Source organism: Pempheris klunzingeri, chromosome 18 (assembly GCF_042242105.1).
Source record: "Pempheris klunzingeri isolate RE-2024b chromosome 18, fPemKlu1.hap1, whole genome shotgun sequence".
Classification (NCBI taxonomy): domain Eukaryota; kingdom Metazoa; phylum Chordata; class Actinopteri; order Acropomatiformes; family Pempheridae; genus Pempheris; species Pempheris klunzingeri.
The window spans coordinates 4,226,547-4,249,625 of NC_092029.1; the positions used below are offsets into that span (position 1 = coordinate 4,226,547).

The 23,079-nt window shown below is 45.1% G+C and overlaps 1 protein-coding gene across 1 annotated transcript; it reads right to left on the minus strand.

Annotated features, from left to right (window-relative positions):
* Positions 1 to 593: 593 nt before the first annotated feature.
* Positions 594 to 19,504, minus strand: fzd3a (frizzled class receptor 3a). The gene is made up of 8 exons (XM_070849305.1): positions 19,304 to 19,504; positions 8,253 to 8,449; positions 6,878 to 7,340; positions 6,487 to 6,786; positions 6,039 to 6,290; positions 3,058 to 3,206; positions 1,217 to 1,681; positions 594 to 1,105 (listed from the first exon to the last, which is right to left on the minus strand). The coding sequence occupies exons 1-8, from the start codon at positions 19,502 to 19,504 to the stop codon at positions 847 to 849; spliced, it is 2,286 nt and encodes a 761-aa protein (XP_070705406.1). The 3' UTR covers positions 594 to 846.
* Between the last annotated feature and the right edge of the window lie 3,575 nt (positions 19,505 to 23,079).

Sequence of the window (23,079 nt, forward strand, 5' to 3'; positions counted from 1 at the left end):
CCTCAACAGACATTAACTCTCACTTAACTTTCCGTCTGAACACACAGACATAAGGCAGGAGTTTGGATTCAGCTCTTTTCCAGTATTTCAGCCCTTTTTGTTCTAGCGAAGCACAGATTTAAACATTACACCAATCAAGTACCTCAATATTAAGAAAAACAACAGCTTTTAAAATGAGTCAAGGCTTTTATAAAGTCCAGGAGTCATGTACAGCATTTGTAGTGTGTTTGGCAGAAGTGGTTTGTTCCCTAAAAGTTTAAATAATTAGTTCTCTTTCATGTGGAGTTTCAAATTTGGAGGTTTTAGCAGGTTAAGTTTCCAGAATCTCAGATTTTGGAGACTGAAAATAAAGGAGACGTCAGTAGCTGAAGAGGTGCAAATTAGTTAAAATGCAGTCAGTAAAAAAAAAAAAAACCCTCGTGAAGGCTCGTAATGTCTGTCGGCCGTCATTCAGATCCAGTTCAGAGTCCTTTATACAAACAGTGTGACTAAAACAATCCAGTCTGTCAGTGTTGGGCACATTTTGCAGGTCCAACAGTGAAGCCTTGTCGTCCGTCCACGCGTCCCGTCAGGACCAGAAAATCCACCGTAGTTTTGTAAACTGGACAAAAATGGTTTTGAACTTCAGTTTTTGGGATCAGCAGGAAGGTCGAGTAAAGCTGAGAGGACGTTTTAAGGCATCGATCCACGCTCGGTCCTCTGGGTTTGGCTGGACGTAGCCCTACTCTAGCTAACTTCATCTTCATCGTTCGGAGCTTCTACGTTCAGTCTGTGGATCCTCACACATTCTTCCACTTTCTAGAAAAAAGACAGAAAAGTCATCTTTCCTACTTCTGCCCGTCCCGTTCAGGCTGTAGCTCCGTCCTCCTCCAGGACCCTGTGGATCCCGTTTCCGGGGACACCGAGAACAGCTTGGGTGGCGCCGCTGAGGTCCCTGACGCTGCTGTGCCGCGATTGGCTCTCCAGTCGCTGGGTGGAGCCGTGCCGCGACAGGCTGTCCATGCGATTGGTGCTGCAGTGTCTGGACTGCGACTGGTCGTTGAGGCGAGGCATGCTTCCGTACGGCAGCCGGTCGTCTGCGGCCCGGAAGCTGGACGCTGTGTATCTGGGAAAGAGACAAACAAACGGCGGCGTCAGCAGCGGGACTTTCTGTGGGCGGATGCAGGGCGTAGACCACCGCAGCACCCTGGACGCATCTCAGACATGTGACACCCACCTGCCGTCCCGGGAGCGGTGCAGGCTGCCGTGGTAGCTGCTCATCTTGGAGCGCGCGCTGCGGACCGAGCCGGCCCGGCTGGTGCTGGCGCTGGGCGGTTCGTCCAACATGGCCAGGTGGGTAGACGAGGCGTGGGTGGAGGTCCCCTGGGTGGACGTGCCCCGCGACTTCCTCACGATGGGCGTGTTGGGGTCCCTGAGCAGCAGCTGGGCGAAGTCGGGCTCCTGGAGCACCTGCCGGCTCTCGTTGACCATCCCGCTGCAGCAGGGGACGGAGGAGGGCAGGGACGGGGTGGAGGTGGAGGAGGAGGAGGAGGTGGAGGAGGAAGAGGGGAGTGGAGGGAGGGAGGGCAGGGAGAGACGCAGGAGGGTGGGGAGGGAGAGGGGGAAGGTGGTGGGGTGGTGGGTTTGATAGAAGAGGATGGAGGAGTGCGTGGAGCAGGCGGTGGGAGAGGGGGTTAATGCTCTGAGTTTGGAGGGGAGGGGGGTGAGCGCAGAGAGGGGCCCGTGTTCACCACCAAGCCACACACACATCTACACACACCGCGCTACGCCTACACACACATCTACACACATCTACACACACCGATAACTCAGCATCGTACCTTTACAGCACACTAGAAGCTAAAAACAGTGTAGCGTCGCTTTAAGAGACAGAAAATACACACACACACACTGTTGTCTCCGATGAGCCTGTTTCTTTATAATAATGATAATGATGATAATAATGATAATTTGTCTTTGGCCTCAGGACGTCGGTGTCTTGAATCATTATGTTGAACATTATCCTGCTTATTACACGTCTTCATACTACAGAGGATCAATAATTACTGACTTAAAAAGTTATTTTGATTAATTGTAAATGATTAGTTTTTTGCTTCTACTATCAGAACATACAGAAACAAAAGTGTCATCAAAGCCGTGGACCAATAATAAATAACAATAATGTGTCGATGGTGTTTACAAATGCAGACTTGTGGTAAACAGTCTCTAACGACCAGGATCAGACACCACGTGTTCACCCAGCTGATTCTGTGCACGACGGTGTCATTTAAAAGAGATAACTTCAGCTGTGTGTTCAGTTACTGTCTTCTCTTCTACACTCGTGGAGCTCATTTTTGGAGGAATTTCACAGCAGCGTTTGTTAAATCCCTGTTTGCCAGCTGCCTTCGTCCGCTCCCTCTCCTTGAAGTGGATAAATCAAACGACACTCATGGTGCCAAGTCTTTTTTTTTTTTTTTAATACCAAGATTGTGTTTTTAATCTGAGAGCCAGCAGCGCTCAGACAGGAGAGAGAGGGAGCTCTGACACGAACTAATCCAGCTGAGGACGCTGCTGTTTGGTTTGATTTGGCTGCTGAAGTTTCCCCACAGGACCGAATCATCCTGAACCTCATCACTGTGGAGACAAACTCTTTCAATCCCAGAGGACTAGCGGGGATTTTAGTCTGTCCTTCACTAACTTTAACTGATGGTAAGTTATCTAAACAGATTCAGTGACATAAACATAACTACACATCAAAACTTTTCATTTACAGCAACTGTTTTTAGCATGTATATTTATATTTATGTACTTTTATTGTGTTATATGATGTTTTTTTTGCTAGAAACTGGTAAAAGCATTTCTGTGTCGAGGTAATAAATTAAAATAAATTAGGAGATTAAAATCCACGGGTCTTTTTTTAATCTAATTATCACTACAAAGAGATGAAAAGCTTTGTGTTTCTGTTTTGGAACCTTTTTAAAGATCGTTTGCTGCTAAAATATTTACATCTATTTCAAACTGTTTTCAGCTCGACAGACGGCGGGACGGGAACCTTCCCAAACTGGTGGAAAAACGTACTCTTTGCGTCTCTTGCCGTGGAAGAAGCTGGCCCACTCGAAGCAGGTCTTCTTACTGCCCACCCAGAACACCGAGGGGATCCCCACGATCAGCATCATCACGTACTTGATCAGGAACAAGGCCAGGTCAGGGCGGCTGGTCCGCTCCACCTACGACACACACACACACACACACACACACACACACAGAGAGAGAGAGGACGTGGTCATTGTTTGGGATGTACAGGTGTGTGTTCCTTCACATTACAAAGAACTTTCTTTGGTATATCAGTGCCAAATCAATACAGATAAACATAAAATCTAGAAAATAAAACATAGAGTTTTTAACAGAACATGAGAAAATATCAACCCAGATTTTACAGAAAGCTTCGGACACATTTTTATACAAAAACACTCCTTAACCTGCAGTGACTTGAAGAGTACGAACCATCTCAGCATCACAGGCTGTGGGAGCTGCACGACAGGGTGTCAGACAGATGCTGTCAGAGCGTGTGTGTTCATTCATTCATTCATTTATTCGTAGTGGGTGAGTTTCTCCTCTAAATCGACACTGACTGCTTGGCTGGAAGCATAAACACACAGTCGTCTGTCATCTGTCGCTGACGTGGCAGCTGATGTCTAATATTCCTTCTTCTCTGCTTGAAGAGAGTTCATCTTCTCTCACTTTAAAGCATCAGGAAGAATATCATAACATCAGCAACGCTGCACGATACGGTTTTAACAGATTTTATGTTTGTGTTGTGATCAGTTCATAAATATCCTGAAATAACTAAATACCCAGTGTTTACTCAGTGACTCAGTCCTGTCTAACGTCAGGTTCCATAAGCATGTTTGTGGCAGTCAGTGAACCGAACATCAGGATTACTGTGAGTGGAAGTATGAAATATGTATAAAGTGGTATAAAAATAGGTTCAGGACCGTTTCAGAACTATAAACATATCTGGCACACACTGAAACACACCATGTCCTGCTTCCTCCCATCGCTCAAATGTACTCACACACACACACACGTACTCTTGCAGTCACACACCCATGTAGTCATGATGGCCTCATTATGGGGGCCGAGCGGAGAGCCCCGAGGCTCAGCGATCCACAGACACTCATTAAATCAGCGAGAGATAACAGACCAAACGAGTGCAGCCAACATGCTCGTTACAGACTGTGTGTGTCGTCAGGTCTGCTGCGTCCAAACTCAGCGGGCGAATAGTTGCATGTAGTTCATTAGGGCCTGAAAGCAGCCTTCGACTGTCCTTTGACCAACATCATGTGGCTTGAGGCAGTTACCAATCTGACTCTGACTCTGTGTGTGTGTGTGTGTGTGTGTGTGTGTGTGTGTGTGTGTGTGTGTGTGTGTGTGTGTGTGTGTGTGTGTGTGTGTGTGTGTGTGTGTGTGTGTGTGTGTGTGTGTGTGTGTGTGTGTGTGGGGAAGGGTTGAGCATCAGTCAGGAGCTGTTCAGCACAGTGGAGGTCCAAGCCTGAGGGAGGGCTTTTAAGATAAATATAGTAAGGCACTTTGAGTCTAAGCTACCTACTGATGCATGTTATTGACTTAGTGTGTGTGGATGTGAGTGAGTGTGTGTGACTGCATACTATTTGTGTGTGCGTTCATGAACACAGTGGCGTTGGGGGTGGAGCGGACAGCTGGATCTTTGTGTGATTTTACACCTCGAAGCGTCTCTACAGCGCTCTGCTGTGGAGTGAACAATCACAGCGCAGCACTCAGCTCGTGCTCAGATCTGCAGCAAGTACGATGTGGTGAAGTTTGACCCCACTGACCCTCCTTCTCCAGCAGAATCCCTCACACACACACACACACACACCACAGAGGATTATTGTACTGCTCTTACACAATGCATCGAGTGCGTGACAGATTAAGAGCATGACTCTGATCTTGCTCAGTGCTCTTGCATCTCTTCCTGCAGCTGCAGCTCTACAGATCATTACAGTGCTGCCATTTCTGCAGCTTTCTACAGTCTCCTGTGTTTAGTGCTGCAAAGAAATGAAACCAAATGTCCTCGTCTGTTTTACTTTTAGATCCAGATGAACTAAAGTCAAACATTACTTCAGAGCAGCTATGACTGCTGCAGGTAGTGACTCCCTGATGAGGAACGACTGGGACCTGACAAAACATCACACACACACGAGCTAATAATCAGCATCGCTGCACACCTGCCACAACCAAAACCCACTTTGAACGCGCGTCAGTAAAAGCGGATGTGCAGAGGCGTGCTCACGTGGGAGGAGGTGATACCTGGCTGAAGGGAACACAGAACAACAGAGAGCTCTGTGAATTATTAACGGCTCCATCAGCCTGCGTGCTGATGCTGGAGGTTACTGCAGCTCCGTGAGGCTGCTGATGCAGCAGCAGCAGCAGCGGTGGTGGTTTTCACTAGACCGTCTCATGTGCGGCTGTGAGAGCGAGTGTGTTTAAATGCACACAGGATGTGGTCATATGCAGGACACACAATCTCACTGAGAGTCCTGCTCTCTAATGTCTCTGTATGCAAACACATCTGGCACATATCAGCCTTCTGCCAGCTGTTACCTCCTGCTCCGTCTTCGAGCTTCCTTGCAAAAGTCCCAGTTGTGCATTTAATGAGTACAAACATCTGTGCATCAGTCGCTCAGATACTATCAGAGCCTCCGGGTGACTTTATTCCAAAACTGTAGTCTAGTTTTTTAGATTATAGGATATTATATTGTGATATTTCCTTCACTGTCAAAAAGAGAGATTTCTACTAGTCCTCCATCGCACTCTGTGCATTTGCCTTAAGAAAGTAACAATACGATCTGGTGACAGCGAACATGCATGCAGACAAGCTCAGCTATTATTAGCCAGGAACACAGACGCTAAAAATATATATTTTCAACTCACATGAAGAAGATTTCATCAAAGGATCAACTTGGAGGCATCGAATTCTACTGGGGATTATCAGTCAAAAGCACTACAGGCTACAAATCTCTAATGATGTAGTGTATTACCTGGTAGGGGCAGGGGATGTGGTACTCTCTGCACTTCTCCTGGACCCACGTCGTCTCCCAGATGGCCCGGTAGCTGTTCTCATAGAGGTAGCAGCCCAGAACGGCCAGCAGGGGGACCAGGTAGAGCACAGAGAACACGGCGATGCGGATCATGAACTTCACCAGTTTCTCCTGGTTCTCCTTCTCCAGCGGGATCTCCATGCGGACTCGGTTCAGTGCTGCTATGCCTGCCAGCAGCAGTGCCACGCCGACCTGGGGTGGGATGAGAGAGGGATTAAAGGGGGAAAAGTCTATCATGTCTTTGTTCATTTCCTTAATCACAAAACAAGCAATTATCTCTGTGAAACAAGTGAGTAGATTCTGTAATGAAAGATTCGGCATTTCAAATATCTGTTAAATAAACACCACAGTGTGTTTTTACAGTATTTCCTGTAATACTCTTCCTCACCACTACGTCCAATCCCAGGGGAGCCAGCAGGAACCAGCGCAGGGCCGTCAGGTTGTACAGCCCCACAAAGCAGACGCCACTGACGCTGTCTCCCTCGATCTTGTTCATGGCGAGCAGAGTGACCGTGAGGACACCCGGGATGCCCCAGGCACAGGCGTGGAACAGGAGGGCCTTCTTCTCTATTGCCTCACTGCCCCACTTGGGAACTGCAGCCAGGAACCAGGTGATGGTCAGGATGACCCACCAGACGCTGCCGGCCATGGTGAAGAAGTACAGCACCATGAAGAGCAGGGTGCAGGCCTGGGACAGGGAGAGAGTGTGCAGGCGGAGGATCAATACCAACATCTAGGCAGCAGAAAATGAAGAAAAACAAAAACACAGTCGTTGTTACCTTGTTGTGGGAGCCTTGGGTCACGGTTGAAGCCCTGAACCTCCCAGGACTCGCTGCGTTACAGGAAACTTTGTCCTCCGACAGAAAGCCCAGGAAGAACACCAGGGACACCATCATGTAGCACACAGCGTAGAATATAATTGGGCGCTCCGGGTAGCGGAAGCGCGACACGTCAATGAGGAAGGTGAGGAAGGTGAAGAGGGTGGCGGACAGACAGACGATGGACACCACGCCGATGAAGTAGCGGGCGAACGTCAGCTCCTCTCGCGTGAAGTACATGTTGGGACACGGGGGCGAGCAGTCGCGGACGCCCATGAAGGAGTAGCCGAGCTCGGGATCGATTTTGAGTTCTCTTGGACACCAGAAGCCGTAGTCCCGCTGGACGGAGACGGGGGATTCTGTGGTCTCTGAGCTGGACAGCAGGTCCACAGGGCGGGGGTAGGGCTCGTCACAGTCTGGGAACCTGGGAAGAGAAGATGGATGACGATCTCAGGGTGAGTTCAGCTGTTGAGCCCTTAACACCAGATTGCACAGTCTGCCTCTTCTCTATTCTCGAGTCGAGTTGTGTCTTTATTAAAAAGACAAATAGTCGGCGGCTGGCAGGAAATGAGGGAAGACAGACAGGGTGATTTGCAGCTGTTGCCTGTCAGACGCGAACCAGCAATATTGCATTACTTGGTCAGCATCTCAGACCACTGAGCCACCGGGACGCTCAGAGGACGTCTTTCTGCTGCGAGACCACCAGAATGAAATAACCTTTTTCAACCTCAGTCCTCCAAATGTTCTGGTCGTGCCCTTTCTTAGCAGGTTTTTTTTAAATCAGTCTTCCAAACGTTGGCTGAAATCTTATACTGACCCACTGAACCTCACCCTCTGACCGCTGTCAGCTTTACTAGTCAAATGGAAAGACACCGCCCCTCCCTCTCATTCCTACTGGATTAGGGACATTATGCTAAGTTTGAAGCTTTTAGCTCTATGTTTGTGTGTCTTTGACTGTTTCTGAGCAACCTGTGCAAGCACGTGTATGTTATATTAACAGGAAATATATAAGTCATGTAAAATGTTTACATGAAAAAGAAAGTTAAAGGTTTAATTTGTGGCAACGTGTGAATCTGCAATACTGTGATGGTGCTCGTGTGTGAGGTTGACTGATTCAATTATTTGGCTGCAAAACTAATTTACCATCTGGGCCAACAACGTTTGGAACGAACTTAGTTGTTTTGCAGCTTCTCAAAAGCACAGTGTTCCTCTGAGCGTCTTCATTTCTGTGGTCATCAGAACAAATGACCTTTTACGTGCCGGCTGGTCTGATGCAGCAGGGTTGTTACCGCTGAAATAAACCAAGAGGGGGAAGAATTATTGCTGTTGTGCCAACCTGTTGCAGTCCATCTCCTGCGGCCAGCTGACACCAAACATGTCCATTAGTTTGTAGCAGTCGCTCCTGGCCTGCAGACAGAGGCGGCGACACGGCAGAGTCATCCGGCCATACTCGGTGCATACCGGGGCGTAGAGCGCGCACAGGAACATCCTGAGGTCTGGGGAGCACTGGAGGTTCACCATGGGGTGGAACGGCTGCAGGTAGCAACAGAGAGACAGAATTAACTAACACTATATTAAAACACACCGGCACAGATTAATGAAATGTGCATGTTTGACACAGTTTGAGGAGACGGCACTGCAGTCCAGTGTGTTACTCCAACTTCACAATGAGGGCCGAAGAGAGGCACAAAGAGGTCAGTGGAGCATGTCTGTGACCGTTTCTGAAGATGAATCCATAAAAACAACTCTGGCCTCTTTCCTAATAATCCCGTCCACCCCCATGATATTAGTCCCCCCCTTCCTCCATCTCCTCTCTCTTCCTTCCCTCCAACCTCCAGAGAGGAGGAGCACAACAAGCTAGGCAACCCCCACCACACACACACACACACACACACACACACACACACACACAAACACACACACAGGGCTGCTGCTGACAGGGCCTTTGTGTAACAGGGAGGACCACGCTGTGACTGACTGACACACTGCGGCAACGTGCATACACTCGCACATTAAGCCAAAGTACCAACGGAAGTATATTATTTACATGCTAACACACCCACACAGCAGCACAATAATGGTCTCACACATAGAAACTAAGCCAAGAGGCGTTGTGAGTGCAGGAAGCATCTGTGGGCCATGTTGTTAATATGCAACTGCACACAGGAGAGAGCATGAGTGTGTGTGTGTGCGTGTGTGAGACTGAGCAAGTGGGAAAGCATATACACACACACACACACACACACACTCTATGTGCCTGTGGTTTATGTTTGCACATGCATGAATTTGCATATACCTCTGTGTTGGTGTGTGTGTGTTACAGAAAGACCTCCAGCCACACCCAAGTCAGTCAGACACATGCTACGTACCCTCCCCCAAAATTTAAAGACAGAGGTCTGTATGACAGACAGGCACAGAGAGGGGGAGGGGAGGGGTGAGGAGGGGAGAGGCAGGGGGCAATTTGTCTCTGTGTTTGTTAGCGGGCTGGATATTAAGGAGGACGTGTCGCCGTGGTTTAAACAAGTTAAACATCCTGCTTTCTTCGGTGTGAATTAAATGGAGAGGACACGCAGACGGGCTGCTGCTAACTGGCGTTTGTTGAGAAAAGTATGTTGGGAAAATGTTAAGCCGGGACAAATAGGACAACATTTATCTCTCTGTGTTTTAATGACACTTTTAAGAGTTGAATTAAAGAGGCCATTGTGCTGCATTCAAAAGCTGCTACAGTCAAAGGAGGAGCAGCTGGGATTGACTGACTGAGTAGTTTATACAAAAACATACAGTATCAGGCTCAGTTTAGGCAGATCAGTGACTCTGTTCCTCTCAGACCCAGATGTAAACATAAAAAACACAACAGCCGCAAACTTAGAGGCCTCAGATTGGATTTTTCCAAGAAACTGTGACATGAAATGAAAATTTGCTGCCGTTACATAACTGGTCGTTTAGACAGAACCTTGGATATTTGGATAAAACAGATGAAAAACTTAATTCCCTTTAATCCAACATTTGTTATGTAGTACACAGTGCAAAGCCTTAGAAATGAAAAATGTCTGCAGCATCTCACCGTCCTGGAAACATTTTTCCAGCTCAAAATGCAGCACAAATCATTTTAGAGAGCCACAGACGCAGGACGTTTGCTCTGATCCTCTCAATTGTGACTGCAAACCTTAACCGCAGCAGCAGCAGACTATCGTAACGTGTTCCCACCATATGTCTCCAACACAGACGAGATCAGAACATATCCCTCTCCTGACAGCATGTTTGCACGCCACCCACATGTGATGTCTTTATGTAAAAAGGATTACAATGGGTGTTAGGCTTGGCCCTTACAGCACAAAGCAGCCACATCCGTGCAGCTTTTGTCATCTCCTCGTTCATATCACTGTTCTAGCGCTGTGGAGGAGACGGGACGGGCGATGACAAGGATTCATGTTCCATCCATGTTCCAATCCATAACATGAGTCTCAGCTCAGCGGCGTATTCACATGCACTCTAAAATGCAGAGGATCAATTTAGGTGACTTACACGCCTGTCATAACTGTGATCAGTCAACCAGTCGATCGTGTAATTTCCGTACAAATGGAGTCATCACGTTTCATTGAGCACCACTGTACGATGACACAATAACACCAGTGCTATGAGTCAGGGTTATCTATAACGCAAAACCACGACTGCCACTGAAAGTTTATCCACCTTTAAATGGCTCCATTACTGCAGATGGACGCCATCAATCACTCCATTATTTATTGTCTTCCAACTGTGCAGACAGCCTGTCCTGCTGCCTTTGAGTCTGACATTAAAAGCCTGTCATTGCTGCTTTCCAAAATGTTTTTAAAAATATAGTTTTTGCCAAATAGCCTTGTATTACTGTCGCACATGCAGCTTACAAAGGCTGCAAATAACAATTGTTTTCTTCATCAATTAATATGCAGATTGTCATTAATCGATTAAATCTTTGGTCTGTAAAATGGCAGATATTTCCATCACAACTTTTCCGAGCTTGTTGTTTTGTCAAAATATATTCAGTTTAATATCAGAGAAACATATATTCACATTTGAGAGGCAAAGCTTTGGGCCTTCATGCATAAAATAACAAAAGATTATGCAAAAATTGCAGAATTTTCTGTCAATCAATCCATTATTTGTAAAATAATCCATCAGGCAATTATACAGCAGCCTGAAATGAATAAAAGTACGGTGAAATACTATAAAATCTTCTATTTAGACCATTTAGAGAATGCAAACAAAGACCTGGACACCAACAGAAAGCCAGACTTCAAAGGAAACATCAGTACAGTGGGCACAGAGGTGAAGTCACAGGATCCGACTCACCACAGCTCTAACAGGCTATAATAAACACATTAAAAAGGACAGTAATGCTAATGTCTCCTCTTTAAATCTAAAGTTTCTTTTAGAGTATTACATTACAGCTGCAGTCAGGAGAAACAGGTTGAGAGGAAACCAGAGTATGTTGTAAAGACAGTCTCTGGAGAAATAACTCCTGACTTTCGCCCCACCCTGCCAGTACTTGTTGCTACTGTACCGATGCTCCTCCCTGTGACGCCCGAAGCGTTTCACTGCCAGTGCGCGGTCCTGTGACATCTATTACTTCATCAGCGGTGCCCCGTGAGCGCTGGCGAACCACTCAAACATGATCTAACGCAGCTAAAGTGAGCTCGCATCTTCGCTCTGCCACTGCTTTTTGAGTCCCTCAGGCCACTGATATGCTCCATAGAACACAGTGTACTACAAACCGGGAAGCGGCTGAATAAATATATAGGCTACAAGGGAGTGATGATCTACAGGGGGGGAAAAACTCAGCTTCTCCTCATATTCATGCTTCCTATCATTCTATTTTTATACTCCTCCATCATCCGCCCCTCTCCTACTATTCATACCCCCCATCCATCTCTTCAGTATCTCCATTCAGCCATTTTATTACAGTTAACCCAGCGTGTTAGCCGGGGCGTGTGGGCAGGACCGAGCTGGTGGTGGATGGGACATAAGGCGGGTCACAGTTTTAGCCGCACAATCAGCAGCCCTAACGCCAACATCTGAGGCCCTGCGGAGCCTGTTCGCTCTCCGTGGGGATTTGATTTTAACGGCCGTGCTGTAAACAGCTGGTGAACCGCTGGTCTGATGAAATACCAGGGGTCTGTCATGGCGTCTTCCACCCCGGAGCCGGCCGTGTCAGGAGAATCAAGCGTGTAATACACAACTCTGTCGAATCGTGCATGCCTAGAGGGGGTGGTATGCTAATGTAATTTCAGCTTCAATCCCACTGCTGAAGTCATTGCGTATTCATGAGAGTTTGTTAGGGGATTTTTGATCTCTGAAAATGTGGAATAATGTGCCACTGTGGAAATAGCGGGCTCACACACAGTCAGACATGTAATTTAGAAAAGCAGTGGTCTTCGTCTCCACAAAGATGTGTTCATTAAACCCTGGACCGAGTGGTTCAAATGTGTCAAACCCTTACAGCCAGATTTAATGGAGGTTTTGAATGAATCCCCCTGTAATGTTGCTTAATTCCAGCAAATCTCATTGATTTTTATGATATACTTTTTTATAGCTCTTATGTGCACACTTTACCTCTCCCAAAAGGTATTAACTTCCTTAACTTTTTATCCTGGTGTATTGTAATACATCATTTACTGTCCCTAAATAAAGAATTTCAACAAAAGAAAAGAAAATCAGAGGAATCTGGGGCTCCAATGAAGGTCAACAACACATCTATAGAGGGGGTCAACCTTCAACATCAACGCTGGCTTATACTGAAAATACTGTTGCTCAACACATAACAGACAGAATTTAATTTCTAAAATAAAATATTGCTGTAAAACATTATCCAAATTCGTTATCACAATAAATTGCCACAGTAAGCCGAGGAACCAGGGCGCTGCAGCAGTGAGTAGTGGCTCCCGACAACTCTGACAAGCTTAAATGTTTATACTCCAGACCACATTTCTTATCAACTGATAAACTGACAAGTACAGAATACGAGGAAGAAAAGACCAACAAGCGGACTTTCCTGAACAAGAGGCCCTGGATGCAGACACACAAACAGAGGACTCTCTAATGGATGCTTCACTTCCTATTCCCCTCTCAGAGAAGACGCAATAAATAGTCACATTTATCTTGAGAAAAACTGCAATAAAACTAAAGCTTGTCCACAGTGTAAAGGACCAACATGTAATCTTGTGCTAAAGTTATAATTCTGTAGGGCAAACTACTGGTACGCTATTTTACAGCTCTTTTAGTGGAATGAATTCCCACAGATGTAAACAGTCTCTGATTAAATGGCAGCAGTGCTCTGGACTTAATGTATGGAGTAAATACTATAATATTTATTCTAAATGATCATACTTTATATTACTGTGCAGTTCAGTGTGGTGAACACAAGTTTGTTTACTTAACATGTGATTCTGCATATTTCTGCATATTTTTGTCAGGCGAGAACCTCTGATCTCCAAACAGTCGGCCTTTGAAGAAAGAAGAAAAACAGACTTGACCTTAGTTTCACCTCCATACATTTCTGAGATTATGCAGCATGTTTTGAATCAGATCAAAATTGTCGTGATATTAAATATTAACTGGTCCAGTGAAGTGCATCCAAGGGTGGCTGTATGTACCTTCCTAATGCTGAAGTAATTAGTTTTTAATGAAGGCTGCTAAGATGCTGTGACTGATGAATTGCTGACAAAGAAGCCCACCATGGCCAACTGGTCTGTGTTGATTTGGGCTTTTATAAATACCTCCCAGTCACCTCTATTCCCATCATCCCCCCCCTTCCCTCCCTCCTGCAGCCCCTTTCCCTCCTGCATTTTCTCTCCCCCCTTTCTCCTCCTTTCTCCTCTGCTGCCATTCCAATTCTCCAAATTTCCAAGCTCAGCGCCATGGCGACGAGTGATGCATCACCAGGGAGGAGGAGGAGGAGGAGGAAGAGGGAGGAGAGCAGGGTTCGAGGAGGTCAGGGTGCGGGGCGGAGGGGACCACCTCCCGGGAGGCAAGAAAGCCTCTGCTCCCTTTGTTAACAGCACAATTGGGACTGTTTCCTGGGCAACGGGTGAGCCCTGCGTAGGGGGAGGGGGAGGACAAAAGAGATAGGGGGGGGGTGTGAGGGGTTGAGAGAGTGAGGGGGAGAGAGAGAGGGAGGGAGGGAGGGAGTGAGAGAGAGGAGGGATGGGTCGACCAATTCAGCCGTGTCATTCACCACTAAGAAATGTTTGAAAACCCTTGCACTCTGACAATGTGTGATGTCCGTACATGTACACACACACACACACACACACTCTCTCTCTCTCTCTCTCTCTCACACACACTCACACACACTCTGAAAAGTGGTTGTGGACCAGCGACTTACTCTCTGGATGTGCTCCTCTTTCAGTCCACTGCCAATAAACACGGTGTTGGACATTAAATAAAACAAGAGGCTCTTTTATAGCCTGGGTCACGCTGGGTAGGATTTATCAGACCATGTTGTGTCTGTGTGTGTGTGTGTGTGTGTGTGTGTGTGTGTGTGTGTGTGTGTGTGTGTTTGTGCTTAGCCGGGATACATCTTTACTAGCTAACACAATAAGCATGTTAAATGGTGTACTTTTTAGTTCACTGCAGCACTTTTTAACAGACTTTCAAGCCATCAGAGAGCTTTATCAGCATTTTACAGAAACTCTCTCTCACACACACACACTTAAACATGTACACACCCACAAACACACACCTCACCTCTCCTTTACAAATCCATTCACACAGCATGGGTGGAGTATCTGGGTTATTCTACACAGCAGCTGTAACATGACACAGTTTATCTGAATGTGTTGTAAACCTGAGACAAGAGGCTGATTTAACGGCCTGAAAGGAGGAGGAAACGAGTTTAAGTGGGACTGAGCAGATTAAAAACAGACCATTGATTAGTCTTTGTGTCACTGCACTCCCTTCATAAAAAAAAAGACAAAACATGACCATAATGCTGACGACAATAATACTACAGAGGGCTGATACCAAGATGACCTGGTAACCTGGTCAGCTTCTTTCATTACTAGGATAAAGACAAACTAAGACATGTCAGAGCTTGTTTATTATCGCAGCCATTAAAATGATTTGTTGGCTTGGCTTTGGTTCCATGTAAACAGACCCTGTTATCAATCTAATTTAATCAATTTTGCTTAGCCCTGACCCTCGCTTGTCCCATCTGGCCTTGAAGAAGCGTTCAAGCAGTCCCTGTTCTCATTACTTTTACCATGACGGTCACCTCCATCAGTCCGTCTCTCTTCTCCTGTCCTATAACAGCATAGCATCTTTGTCCTGCTCGACACCTGAGAAGGCATTTTTCCTTTTAGCATAAGGACATTTGCTTTGATCCAAAGCTCGGGAAACATTTTCTTCCCGTGGTAGATTCATCTAGCGTCTACTAAAACTCCGCTAAACACAAATATGTGTTGATATTGTTGATAAATATTGATTTGAAAATTCAGTCAGTATTTCCTTCCGTGCTGAAAGTACTGACATCTGGTCTGCAGCGAATCTATTCATCTAATTACACACCAAGCGCCAACTTAAGATGGAAAACAGCAATGTGAGCATCACTAAAAGTAATTCTTAGAAATGCAATTTCTCAGAAGACAAAGCGACTGGAATGTTTTTAACAATTTCCTGAATTTGCCTCCACTTTCAGACTGATATCTGATCTGATATTTCTGATATCGAAGCGCAGAGTGGTGAGCCGAGTGCCATCTGCTTTGGATGCCAAAGACAGTTCATACCAGCTTAACTGATTTAGTGTGATGAGCCCACACTGCTTTACATTCATCCTACAGTGTCACTCTACTGTATCTCTAAAAAGGGGGATTTTAGCCCGTTTCTTTTTTTTTCTTTTTGTGATGCCAGTCAAATCCGCCACGCTCCCACTTATCTTATGTGAGTGTGGCACGGTATCATTGTGCCACAGAAATAGCGGATTCCCAGCCCCGAGGCCGCTGTCCCACTTCAGCTACGAGGTCATTCTGCGGTCAACGATGACTGACTGAGCGAGGATGAACACCGCAACGAAAATCCTCTTTTTAGAAATCACCTTGTTTACAGTTCAGGCAGCCATATAATATGTATTAGTGCAATTAAGAAAAAAAAAAGGGCTTTTATCCGTGTGTTAATCGGGTCTGCTGATGTGGTTCGCAGCGCATTTCTCATACACCAAACAATCACTCGTCGCCACAGTGAGCGGCATCACTAGATGGTGGCTTTGGAAGTATTACCGATATATCTCACAAGAAAGGTTTATAACGATATCAAGACAAATTGTGGTCTCTTTCCCGAGAAACAAAAACCTTGAAAAGACCTTAAGAAGCAAGACAAGGAAGAAGGAATTCAGAAAGACACCTCTTCAGGGGTTTTTAGACAAAAACGGCAAGAACGGCAGGCGTTGGTTCTCGTCCAACTTTCAGTTTCTCCACGGTGCAAGGCATTCATCATCATTATCATGGCTATTCAGCGGACCTAATTCCCTTTAAAATCAACTGTCAATTCTCATTTGGCTGCCCTCAACATCTTACAGGCTTTGAATTCTCCCATGAACTGGATCTAGGGCAAGTTATCTGGAAAACAAGAGCCAAACAGAGGCGTAGTTGCCGTTATTTGGAACCTATTGGGTTTCCATGTGCTCTCCAAACGCAACGAGTATTTCTGAGCACTAAAAGAGACTTAATTGTGGATCCATGACCAATCAAAGTGAACACCGTCTAAACCAGAAGTGCCTCTCTCTGTTCACTGCAACACACACAGTGCGATTAGGCGTGAAAAGCTAACCTGGCCTCAAAACAACACAGAACTGGGTTGGTAACATCTCGGCAATGATTAAATGATTCTACCAAAACCACATGCACCTCTCCGATTTACACATTAAAATGTAAAAAGCATTTCCATGAAAGAATCCATCAAAAATCAGTGTGAAGACGTAAACCCAGAAGATGAGAGCGAATATTTCGACAGTGTGAGTCTGAGCAGGCGGGAGAGGTTGCATCTTTCCCAAAACGTGAGTGCAGCTGTGATGTGGGCCGATGCGATGTGATGCGATGCGATGCTGCGTGCTCCCACAGTCGGGCAGGGCATGTTCAGAGGTTACATAACCCTGGATTTTCATGGCACACAACTCCTCCCGCCCTGCATCTCTCCATCTCTCTCCCGCTCAGAGTGTCTACGCTGAGTACAGCGAAGTGGAGCAGGCACAGATGGTCGGCAGGGCTCCGCGCATCACCGCCGTGCCGGGCGGGGCGGGGTGGGTGTCGAAGGGTAAAAGTGAGCCGATGGGAACATGATGCTGAGAATGGATAAACTCAGATAAATATAGATGGATGCACTGATAAACACACACACAGATCGGCAGATTGTTCAGGGTGATGTTTTGGTGCAGTTTGGCCAGTAATTGCTCGATAGATTGAGCTTCCAGAGGGATCAGCCTATATAAAGGACGGGATTAACTTAACGAGGTGATGCATCTGCTTCATGATTGTGTTTAAATGCCTAACTCAACCTTTCAAAGAGCCACAAGGCAGCCACAACAGTCAGATGCTGTGGCTGGCAAATCTATAGATTATCTAAGGGTCAGAAACAATAAAACATGGGCAACAGTAGATTCTGAGCTTTAATCCATCAGCTGAACCAAACTGAAACCGAGAACAGTTTGGTATCTTCACTCCAGGGCTGAGTTGACTAACTGCCCCAAAGCCTGTTATGTAAAATGGCTTTGGTGTACAACAAATGATGTGAAGAGCCCCTACATGTCGGCTCTGTCTGCCAACATGCCAGATGTGCGGCCAGAACCCTTTTTAGGACAACACACCCAGTTAAATCAGCGGCGTTTAATAATGCACTGTTCTCGTGGCCCCCAGGGACGAGTATTAAAACTTAATTTTCTGCTTAATGTTTTGGTAATACACTCCCAGTCCCTGGAGCTAGAGGGGCTAAATTAAAGTAGGCTAGCACTTTGATATTACCAACTCTCAGCACATATCCAGTTAGCCTGGTGGTAGCTATCTAGGCTGCTGATGTCCATGGGGCAGGCAGTGCGGCAGACACACTGAGCCACTTACCAACATGTGAGGAAGATTAATTATACCACAGACCCGTCCTGACCCGACTGCACACGCATGTCTCTGTTTGTAATAATGCACTGTGTGTATGTCTGAGGGTTTGTACAGATACAACAATGTGAGTCGAAAACATCTTCAGGAAAGGTCAAAAACAGGAACAAAGTGGGAGGGACAAAGAAAGAGAAAATGTCTTTTTACAAAAGACTAAAGAAACCTGCCCATCTTTTTACTATGTATGCCAAAAATATCAAATTACTTCTCTCAAAATGATTTACTGTGATTACTTTGTTCAGCTGTAAAACCAGTTTATACAGGCCATTACTTATGTGTGCTCCCAATCCACAGCTTCACTGAATTAAAACAACAGTAAGCTGAAATCAATATCCAGCAGAAATGTGATCTTTATCTTAAATTAGTTGGGTTCCCTATCCATGAATCATTTAGAGAGTAATGTGAAAAAACATGATGATGAAAAACCTGTGGAAAATTATCCAGCACAATTCCTCAAGGTGACATATCAACTGGTTGGCTAATTGTTTCTAGAAAGAACCAGGAGACAATGTTCAGAAAATGGAGATGAAGAACCAGAACAAAACATATCTGGTCACCATATAAAATAAGAAGATGTAAAATGCTGGTCTTCAGAATCTCTATCTCAACATAAAATTACATCTCTCAAAACATGATCTACTGCCATTTAGAAAAATAACTGATCAGGTAGAAGCTCATTGGACACAGGCAACAATTACCAACATGTGTGTGCCAAATATATATCTTTAAATATACAAACTAACATGTAACTAACACTAACAACAACTAACTATGTTTGTTAACATAAAAAAATAACTGTGGGCTGAAATCAACATTGCACAGATATTTGTGTCTTTAAGTGTTCCACCTCTAAAAATATGTTAAAGATATTACACATTACAATTTATACTATTAGATATTGCAGAGGTATCATAGCAATTTTTATCTAAAATATATATTCTTTAAATATTAGTGTATCAAAAGAGCTCATGTAAGCCAGATATTCCTGTTCCATTGAATAAGTGTGGTGGATCAGATAGTTGCTATGTTTCAATGAGTCCCACTAGGGTCTAAATGTTACGGTGCACATGTGTTTCAAAGGGTTTCTCTCTTCCTGACAACAGGGAGGAGACACTGATGGCTGATTTATCGTGGAACATAAATACCAGAATTATCAGCCAAAAATATCCGCAAATATCTGCACCTGTCACACAAAGTGGACCTTTAAAAAGCACCCAGTTTTATAATCTTTATAATCAGGGGTGTACTGTACCTCCATGGCGAGGGCGGCCGTTTGCTGGTCGTAGTGGTTCAGTATGTTGGGCATGAAGGTGGCGTTGTAGGGCAGCCCCTGGCACATGCGCAGGGTGATGGGCTCACAGGTGAACAGACTGTGGCTCCCCGCCGCCGCATCCATGGGGATGGCGACGCACACCGTCAGCATGGACACCGACAGCACCCACAGGAGACCCATGGCTGGTCCGTGGAGTAGGAAGGAAGAAAGACGGCTGGTTAGGAAGAGGGGTTGAGCCCCGTTAGCATCTGGCTCATTCAGCAGGAAATCACAAGGCTTAAGGAGCGTCCAGGACTGTCTGGTAGTCTCTTCCTCCTCTTCAGCTCACGGAGAAACAGCCGGGGTCGGGCAGCGCGATCCGGCAGGGCCATGGTTGAAGCTGGCTGCATCCATCACCGTGGAGAGTCCGGTCAGTGGAGGCAGTGTGTCACAAGACCTCCATCACCTGAGAGATGCCGTGGTCCTTTAAGACGCTGCGCTGTGACGAGCGGCTCACACTCCTCCCTCTCCTCTCCTGCCTGGAAGGACGGCGATGATGCTTTGGAGAAAATACCGGTGACAGACAAAAGCTGGTGGAGGTGATGTTCAGCCTGCGACCTGAAATATAAAACCAAAGACAGACGTCAGTATCAGGTCACCTTTAGCAGGTTACACATCTGTAGTACGTTTTGAAAATAGCAACCCATTTAAAAAAATAATAATCTAAATAAGACTAATCACACACACTGAAAAAGGCGGTTTCAAGAGGGTTGGTAATTGCTTTTTCAGGTCACCAACTGTGGTGGGTGGGCTCTGTAGATGAATGATAACATTAACAGGATTAATTAACAACCAATATATCATGCTAGTGCCTCAGAATAACAGCACAACGTTTGCACACAGCACAAACAGCAGAATAATGAATCTACCTGAACATCTACACGAGTATTTAGAGCCTTTTGTGCCACTTTGGTGAAGTCACATACAATAATGTGTGGTTTGTTCTCATTTCTGCTGAGTGTTATTAGTGTAATTTTAGTGGTGTGACCTTAATTTGTAGTCTAACAAACGCTGCAGCTCAGAAACAATTATTCTAGTGTGATGTTGCTGGGTTTTTTTTTTTTTTCCATAACGGAAATTGCTGCATTTACATGACAGTACACACCCATAGCCTTCCCATTCACTGAAAAAACACAATAATAATAATAATAATAATAATAATACTTTCTAGCGCACCTGTGTCTACGTGAAACAAGCCTGTTATAAAGGAGCTATAAATCTGTGGGTCTACCTGTTTTGAGGGGCTCCTCCTACGGCTCCTAGCAGGGAATTCACGCATTAATTGTGGATGTGAGAGCAGCTAACTACCGTAACTGGGAGGCTAACTGGTAGTTAGTGAGCTGTAACTGACCCGCGGCAGGACACAACCAGAAAAAACGGTTGGTTGGTTTAAACAAAAAACAAACAAACAAATAAAATGTCAAGCAGCGCAGCGGAGACAAAAGATGACGGTTAGTTAAATGATGGTAACCGTAGCATTTGTAGCCTCCGTGCCGGTGTTGTAATTCACATCACCGAGCCGGGCGTCAGCGGGAGGGGGGCGACCGTTACGGAGAAGCAGCCCCGGGGAAGGCGTTCGATAAGCGGGTTAAATTTAAGGCAACTTTACCTGGATGTTGAGCCGGAAATTTCACGTGTAGCAACGCGGTCTCCTCGAGTTGGTTAACAATGAGTGAGTGTCCCTCTGCCCGCACCCTCCTCCCGTCTCCTCCTGCTGCTGCTGCTGCTGCTGCTGTCCTCCTCCTCCTCCTCCTCCTCCGCCTCCTTCTGTCCCTCCTTCGCGTCAAGGCGGCGACATTTTCAAAATGGCGTCCACCCAGAACTTTCAAAATAAAAGCTTCCATCAACAAAGTGATTTCAGAATGACTGATCTTTAGAGTATTCTGAGTGTATTAACCATGTAGTAACAGTTTTATTCTTACTTTACTACCAGCATACATAGAAAATGCGTTTTTAAAGAATATTAGATAGATACATGTAGTTTAAATTAAAGCATTACAGCAGCATAAAAAATGAATAAAAAAATAACACTAGAAGAAGGAATAGATATACATTTAGGAATTGCAATACAATAACAAATAAGAAGCTCAACTATAGTGAATCTAAAGTTAAAAAATATGTATCTACATATCTAAAATGTAAACATACTATAGTACATCTAAAATAAAACATATACAAGCATGAAAATAAAATATGAACAAAATGCATCAGCAAAGTTAATCTACTCAAGTAATCTAAATATAAAACTAAGATATCTAAAATGTGTAAAATGACATCATTTAAAGCATTATATAACCAACATTATTGATCTTGTCATTCAGTCATTCATTAAGTTAATTTACTCAACTAAATGTCAGAGGTAAATATTTTCACTCCTGTTAATCACTGGTTATTGTCTATGAACTTGAAAAATACAGTGCACTGATATAGACATATATGGCTATACTAACTACAGGTAAAAATAAGTAAAGTAAAATGACACTTCATGTGATGCATCAATATTGACAATGACAATAACGCTATCCTACAGTTACAACATCACTTACATGGGGCATTTTCCTACAAAACAAGTGCTTTAATGTGTGTTTTTTTTAATTACTGTGGTGGGATTTCTTATCTTATCTTACTCAGTTATAAGTAGATGAATATAAGTCAGAATGACAGTAAATCATGATATTCTATGATGATATAAAGCCAAAAAAGACAAGGTACATGCAGCCTGAAAACCAATTTCAAAAAACAAACTGACAGATTTTACTTTGAAGTCCCGCTGACAGGTTTCCGGTCTTGCGCAGTCTGTGTCTGTCTAGCTTGACGCAGCTCGTGCTCTTTCTTCGCAGCAGGTTTTCTGTCTTCGCTGCGCGCGGCCGCTCATCCGAGCACGAGCAGCTTTCTGCTCCTCAATGAAAAACTTGTGCTGCAGGCGGAGTTCGTGCAGGACGTCCGAGAGACGGGCCTGACATGTTTGATCTGATCCAGTGTTCACAGCCACAGCAGCGGGTTTAAGTGCACTGATGCAACATGGGAATTATTGCATCTAATAAAGCAGAGCCAACGCCTATACTAGTGTAATTAAATGTTATTACTATTGTGAATGTTGAATCACACACGTTTAATGTTTAAGAATGTGAATATATTTGATTAATAATTGTGTTTGTGCATGTAGATGATATTCATTCAAATGTCTGATATACTGATGTTGCACTGTTACAGTGCGAAAATGAGAAAATTCTACATTTCCACGTCCAAAACTGGCCGATTCCTCAAGTTAGAACCATGTTCTGACGTGTTCAAGCTGAGAAACGTGTTTTTTATTTTTATTTTTTTTCAGTATCAGTGTATCAGAGGAAGAAGGTCTCGGCAGCAATTCGCAGTGTCAGGCCTTCTGCACTGCATTTGTCATCATTAGAGCCACTGCACACACACACACTGCACACACACTCCACTGTGCTGTTCTTTGCAGCAGCATACCCCCCCCCTCCTCTGTGTGTGACAGGCTGTGCATGCAAGGAGAGCACTCACACTGTTACTATGGGAACGAGTAAACTGTGCACAGGCAAGTGGGAAGAAGAGAAGAAGAAGAAGAAGAAGAGGAAGAAGAGGAAGAGTTGGGTGTTTCTGAGAGTGTGTGTGTGTGTTTAGGAGTTGGATTTACTTCCTTCTGCCAGCAGAGGAGAACTGATGGTGAGTTAAACACCAGAGGAGTGTGTTGAACA